The sequence below is a fragment of the Euphorbia lathyris genome, chromosome 9 (genome assembly GCF_963576675.1).
Source record: "Euphorbia lathyris chromosome 9, ddEupLath1.1, whole genome shotgun sequence".
Lineage (NCBI taxonomy): Eukaryota > Viridiplantae > Streptophyta > Magnoliopsida > Malpighiales > Euphorbiaceae > Euphorbia > Euphorbia lathyris.
The window spans coordinates 76,906,828-76,913,916 of record NC_088918.1 but is presented as its reverse complement, the minus strand read 5'-3'; the positions used below and the strand labels follow the sequence as shown (position 1 = coordinate 76,913,916).

Genomic DNA, 7,089 nt, shown 5'->3' with positions numbered 1-7,089 from the left:
ATAAGGGTAAGGTAATATCCTCTCTCCCCTTCCTTCCCCTTTGAAGGGTTTTAATGAACCCATCCCTTTCTCCCAGATAAGGGTAAGGTAATACCCTCTCTCCCCTTCCTTCCCATTAAGCAGGCGGTTTTGAAAGCGTCTCTTGATGGATTCCTACATACACGGATATCGTTGCCTTCCATCTTTGCTAGATGGTACATAAGACGAGTTGCGTTCCTACGGAATTTAAATTGACAAAAAATACACACTACTTCAGAGTTACTGTGCTTGGTAGTGTACTTCCATAAATCGTAGCCGGCCATATCAACACAAAGAAAAATAATTTCAAAATATTGTGTAGTCAAGGTAATGGGTTTTTAACGTTTAAGATGGTTATTATTTATAGGGTGCCTTGGAAATAATAATTTATAAAAAAAATTATAAAAGAATCTAAGCCTAATTACTCTGCCAAATTTGGAGAATTGGAGAGATTGGGTTACTATTTGTTAATATATGATATAGCAGGGGAGATTGGATTACCATTTTTAAATAAATGATATATTATGGGAGATAGGGTTACCATTTGTTAAAACAATGCAACATAAACTTATTTGGGTAAATTACACCCATGGCCACTGAACTTTATCCATTTTTATATTATGGCCATTGAACTTCATTTTTTATCGGTATGGCTACTGAAGTTAACACATTTTAACCCTGATTGCCACTCAATTTTAACTAACTTCTCAAAATGACCGTTAACGACCTCAAAATGAAAATATTCAAGAATTAAAGTTGTTCAGAACGATATTTATCATGAAACCACATTTTTTATTTTCAAAAATCACAATTTTTGTAGTTTTCTCTCTCTAAAAATTCACTTTCTCTCTTCTAACCAAACAACACCGAAATGACCTCAAAACGAAAGTGTTCAGAAATTCCGATAAACGGAATGCCTGGGGTGTTTTCTGGTCAGAAAAAAATGTCCAAAAAATTCTCAAAAAATTCCAGAAAATGTAAATAATTATTCTAAGAAACTTTAATTCTTGGGCCGAAGCGGGGTTTCTTACGGTTTAGTCCCAGTAAAAAAAATTTCCTTACGGAATTTCTTAAAATGGATAAAATTAAGGAAAAAGTTTTATTGGAACTAAATCGTAAGAAATCCAGCTTCGACCCAAGAATTAAAGTTTCTTAGAATAATGTTTTACATTTTCTGGAATTTTTTGAGAATTTTCTGGACATTTTTTTCTCACCAAACACCCCACGGATTCCGTTTACCGAAATTTTTTTTACTTGAACTTCAGGGACCTTAAAATAACCGTCTAATTTTGACGAGTCTAATAGTATAAAAATTTTCAAAAAACGAGGCTAGAAATGTCGTAAAAATGTATTTTAAAGAAAAGAAATAAAACATTTTTTTATTAGAACAATATAAGTATTATGTTGGAACAAATGGTACACTGATTTGGAAAAATATAAGTAGAACAAATGGCTACTGAACTTTACACTTTTTTAACACCGGTGGCCACTTAACGCTTCAAAACGACCGTTGTCGGCTAAAAATAAAAAAATCCAAAGCGTTAATAATATTCGAAGGAAGTTTGATTCTTGAAAACTTTCGTTTTGAGGTCATTTCGGTGTTGTTTGGTTAGAAGAGAGAAAGTGAATTTTTAGAGAGAGAAAACTACAAAAATTGTGATTTTTGAAAATAAAAAATGTGGTTTCATGATAAATATCGTTCTGAACAACTTTAATTCTTGAATATTTTCATTTTGAGGTCGTTAACGGTCATTAACGGTCATTTTGAGAAATTAGTTAAAATTGAGTGGCCATCAGGGTTAAAATGTGTTAACTTCAGTGGCCATACCGATAAAAAAATGAAGTTCAATGGCCATAATATAGAAATTGATAAAGTTCAGTGGCCATGGATGTAATTTACCCAAATAAGTTTACGTTGCATTGTTTTAACAAATGGTAACCCTATCTCCCCTAATATATCATTTATTTAAAAATGGTAACCCAATCTCCCCTGATATATCATATATTAACAAATAGTAACCCAATCTCTCCAATTCTCCAAATTTGGCAGAGTAAATAGGATTAGATTCTTTTATAATTTTTTTTATAAATTATTATTTTCACAGGGCACCCTATAAATTATTATTTTCGCAGGAACGCAACTCGTTTTATGTACCATCTAGCAAGGCAACGATATCCGTGTATGTAGGGACGCTTTCGAAACCGCCTGCTTAATGGCAGGAAAACCAATATCTGCCCCTGCTGCACCAATGCCGGAAAATGTAGCGGAAGACGGTGATTTGCTTGAAATAGCAGAAATACTTTTGTCCCTTCGAAATTCTGACGATGTTGATCAGGCAACAACCCGTGCATCCCCTATTGCTTAAGAAAAAAGAAAAAAAAGAAAAAAAATTCATTTAGTCTTTCTCTTCATTTAGTCTTTCTCTGCTATTTTTATTTCAGGTCTGTACAATGACAAAATTGATCAAAGGAAAAAATTCCTCCTCCGCCGTTTCCCGCCCCATTGCATTTCTCTCCTGTGCAGCGATTCACAGAAGGCGCGAGACGGTAAATATCATACCGCCGGCCGATTTATAAACTCCGACATAGGTTTGCGAACGTTTGAAATCGAAGTCCCCTTGGAGCCGATGTCAGAGCTATCATTTAGTCTTTCCCTGCTATTCTATTTTTCAGGTTTCTAGAAGGAAAATTTCCTCCGCCGTTTCCCGCCCCATTGCATTTCTCTTCTGTGTAGCGATTCACAGAAGGCGCGAGACGGTAAATATTGCACCGCCGGCCGATGTATATGCTTGTTTGGTCTGCGGGAAGTATTACCAAGGGAGAGGGAGGAAATCGCATGCGTATACTCACAGCCTTGAAGCTGGACACCATGTCTACATCAATCTTGAGACTGAGAAAGTTTACTGCCTTCCTGATGGTTATGAAATTATTGACCCGTCTCTGGATGATATACGCCATGTTCTGAACCCAAGGTCTGTCTCTCACTTTCTTGTTGTGTGTATGTCTTCTGGGGTTATAGATTTTTGTATGCTCGGCTCTCAATTTTTGACACGTTTACGCGATTTACAGGACAATTTCTGTTTTTGGTTGCATTTATATTATGTACAATCATGTGGGATATAGATCATATTTATGACACGATAATCCGCTGCTCGGAATCCCCTGTATCAATTCATTTGTTTGCTTTCATATAAAAAATTTTGAGCTGTCAGCTAATATTGGATTCAATGCTAAAACAGCAAAATTTGAAGTTGTTTCAAAGGTTAAAATGAATAATGCTAAATGATTTGGATCCTTGGTGCATCCTGGCAAAAAATTAATAAAACAACAAGCTCTTTTTTATGTGGTTGTATAGTGTTTATTTATTTTGTAACAAACTAATTTGAAATGGTCATTTGGTTCTGAAATGTTTTATTTCTGACATCTTATTGACATAATAAGATTGCCTGGATATATGGAAGGACTTTAAGCACCATGTTCTTGATGTTTAAGGGTATCCTTTATGCAGGTTTAGAAGGGATCAAGTTGAACAAATTGACAAAAACAGGCAGTGGTCAAGAGCCCTTGATGGATCTGATTATCTTCCTGGAATGGTACTCATACTCACTCTTCTACACTGATTCCTTATATACTACATGCATGTGTTGTATGATGCCAATTCCTGTAGTTGAACAGTGTTAACTTTATTCTTTGATTTTGAAAAATTTCAGGTGGGCCTCAATAACATTAAAGAGACTGATTTTGTTAATGTTACAATTCAGTCTCTAATGAGAGTTACATCCTTAAGGAATTTTTTTCTTATCCCTGAAAACTATCAGCATTGCAAATCTCCTCTTGTTCATAGGTTTGGGGAACTTACACGGAAGATATGGCATGCTAGGAACTTTAAAGGACAGGTTTGATGTTTATGATTGTATCATTGGAGTTGCTGTTTATTGCTAGTAGTTTTATGTTTTGAGCGTTTCTTTTGTTCTAACTTACAGGTGAGTCCTCATGAATTTCTCCAGGCTGTTATGAAAGTTAGCAAAAAAAGGTTTCGCATAGGACAACAGTCTGATCCTTTAGAATTCATGGCATGGCTTCTTAATACACTACATGCAGAGCTCAAAACTTCAAAGAAAAACACTAGTATCATTTATGAGTGCTTTCAGGTCGTTCCTTTCTCTCTTCGCTAATAATATTTGATGTAGTACAGTAAAATGGTTCATACAGTTTTACTTGTCAATTATTTGGCTGTTCTATTCTTACCTAAATAGTTTTGGTGATTTAGGGGGAGTTGGAGGTTGTGAAAGAGGTTCCTCGTAGTGCTGTTGCTGATGACAAAGAAAATGGTGAGGACCAAAATGGCATTAAAAAAGGTACTGATGGTGGAAATGGACATGGCGTTGTTGCAGAAACTTCTAGAATGCCATTCTTGATGCTTGGACTGGATTTGCCTCCACCGCCTCTGTTTAAAGATGTGATGGAAAAGAATATAATACCCCAGGTACTATGGTTGGTTTAGGGGATTGAGAAATTTGCTTGAATTCCTCTTCCTATGATCGTTTCATATCATAGTTAGCACCTAGCAGTGAAGTATTTTGGTGGATATATGTTTGCAATGAACTGATTGCAACATAAAAACTCAAGGACTCGATTGCTATTTTGATATTATGCTATTTTGATATAAGAATTAGCCCTTTTTTAAGTTATTTTGGTTTACAAGTTTAGAAATTAAACTATCCTTAAGTACTACTAGTTATTGAGTTAATTTAATTTTATTTGACTTTCTAATTTTTTGTCGCCTCACGTGCGGAAGGCCGTCGCCTCTCGCCTCGCCTCAAGGCCATATTTTGCCCTTGTCGCCTTGACTCGCCTTTCGCCTTTTAAAACTATGGGTTATGACATGCTAGACGTCCTTGCTTAATCTGGAATTAAGAATTTCTTTAGGTGTTGAATAAATATCTGCGAATAAGAATCTTAAAGTTCTAGTGATTTGCTGATACAAACCACATTTGGGAGAGCTCAAGTAATTATAGGATTGGGTTTAGGGAAAATTAAACCCTGGTAAATTGATTGTTTTTAAAATTTTGTATGCTTTATTGTTGGCATTTTGAAGGGCTTGATTTTTCTACTTGCAGCCCCTTTTCTATTATTCACTCATATGCTCTGTTTTTCTTAAGTGAGTAAAGCTTATATTTATTTTTTTGCTCTTAGGTTCCTCTGTTCAACATTTTGAAGAAATTTGATGGTGAGACGGTTACTGAAGTTGTCCGCCCTCGTGCAGCCCGAATGAAATACAGAGTGACTAGATTGCCACAATATCTAATTCTCCACATGCAGCGGTTTAAGAAGAACAACTTTTTTATTGAGAAGAATCCAACCTTAGGTGAGCTTTATTGGGATTTGAATTATGGATCTTGATTCAATTACAATGGCTTGGACATTATTTTAGTATGCACAACTTTATGCTAATTGATTTTTAACATTGCAGTCAACTTTCCTGTGAAGAATTTGGAACTGAAAGATTATATTCCTCTTCCAACGCCTAAAGAGAAAGAGAGACTGCGATCAAAGTATGATTTAATAGCGAATATTGTTCGTGATGGAAAACCCAAGGAGGGGTTATACAGAGTTTTTGTTCAGCGGAAATCTGAAGAACTATGGTACTTCTATTCCCTAATTGTGGATTTTGCAATAACTATCTATCTACTGTGTTGTAGAAGACGTCAATTTTAAAGTGTTTCATGTTTCCAAAAGGTTCCGGAAACCGAAACTCCTTGGAAACTTGTGCAAAATGTTTTGGTCACGTTTTCTCTGTAATTCAAAGAAATTGGAAACTCAGTTTCTTAAAATTTGGAAGCTCGTTTCCTAGGAGTGAATCAATCCTAATCTAAACACATGTTCAGTAAATCCCTAATATTTTGTAGCTTCTACAAGTTCTTGAACTGAAAATGTCCTTCCGCCCCCACCCCCCTCTGTTACATAACTTGTATGTAATTTTCTTAATCTAGATATATTTAAAAATTAAAAATACATTATTTTTGAAAAATTTATAGATATAACCATATATTTTTGTTAGTTGCACATTCCCCATGTTTCCGTTTCCTACAACTTTTTACAAATATTGTATTCGTTTCTGTTTCAATTTCTGTTTTCATGTAACAAAGCTAGTACACAGAGTAACATTTGTATTTTGTTTCGCAGGTACGAAATGCAGGATCTGCATGTTTCAGAAACTCTTCCTCAAATGGTTGCGCTATCGGAGACATATTTGCAGATATATTTGCAAATGTACAAGGAAAAACAAGGCTTTTTAAGTTTTTCAATTTGTTTCATTGGATTACTATATTTTAAGACTTTTAAAACTTACCGGCGAAAATCAATTTGCTGACTGGATGGTGAATTTCGCATGCTCTCAACTTCTAGATCATATCAAGTGTGGTGCGCCTTTCACACGACTCTAGATCATATAAAACCCTAAAATCAAGTCGTGTCAGCAACACAAATTCTCAAGTGGTTGCGCTATCGGAGACATATTTGCAGATATATGAGCAGCAGCAGTAGGATCCGCAGAAATATCATTATCAAGTATTTCTTAATCAATCTTTATCATGAACATGGAATTTCAATTTTGTTCTAATATTTCCAGGAAAGAAAAGAATGAGAAAACAATCCCTAGAAAGAGCTCGTGATTTTGGGAAGATGTTTACTTTTGGCTGTACAGGTAATATAGGGCTAAGATAAGGTATCCAACAATTTGAATATGGGAACAATCTTGACCATGTAATGAACATGAAACATGTGGAGATATACTGTACAGATTGAAGATGTAGCACGAGCATTTCAATTGCAGCTTTATTAATAAGGTCATGACTCATTTGATATGTTAGTATTGCATCATGGCGGATTGTGAAATAATCACGTTATGCTATCTATATGTGTCATAGATAAATGCAAGAAAAATGATAATCTAGACCCTGGTTAACAAGATTGGCAGGTTAATCTCACCTTTCCTGTTAGTTGGTATGTCATCTTTCATGTTAGATGTAATCCTTTTAGTATTCATCGAGTCAATTAATAGCGTGGAAG

At 35.1% G+C, this 7,089-nt stretch overlaps 1 protein-coding gene across 1 annotated transcript; it reads left to right on the top strand.

The window, feature by feature from the left end:
- The first annotated feature begins 2,156 nt into the window (after positions 1-2,156).
- LOC136207480 (uncharacterized) lies at positions 2,157-6,862 on the top strand. Its single transcript, XM_065998733.1, has 10 exons — positions 2,157-2,354; positions 2,461-2,565; positions 2,692-2,990; positions 3,527-3,611; positions 3,729-3,914; positions 4,002-4,169; positions 4,289-4,504; positions 5,215-5,386; positions 5,492-5,663; positions 6,205-6,862. The coding sequence occupies exons 1-10, from the start codon at positions 2,232-2,234 to the stop codon at positions 6,389-6,391; spliced, it is 1,713 nt and encodes a 570-aa protein (XP_065854805.1). The 5' UTR covers positions 2,157-2,231; the 3' UTR covers positions 6,392-6,862.
- Positions 6,863-7,089: the final 227 nt, after the last annotated feature.

What these genes read in the sequence shown, in the direction of transcription:
- LOC136207480 (XM_065998733.1), top strand. Translation starts at nt 2,232, where the DNA reads ATGGCAGGAAAACCAATATCTGCCCCTGCTGCACCAATGCCGGAAAAT. An exon ending in CTAGGAACTTTAAAGGACAG is followed by an intron (nt 3,915 to 4,001) that starts GTTTGATGTTTA and finishes TCTAACTTACAG; the next exon opens with GTGAGTCCTCATGAATTTCT. An exon ending in TCATTTATGAGTGCTTTCAG is followed by an intron (nt 4,170 to 4,288) that starts GTCGTTCCTTTC and finishes TTGGTGATTTAG; the next exon opens with GGGGAGTTGGAGGTTGTGAA.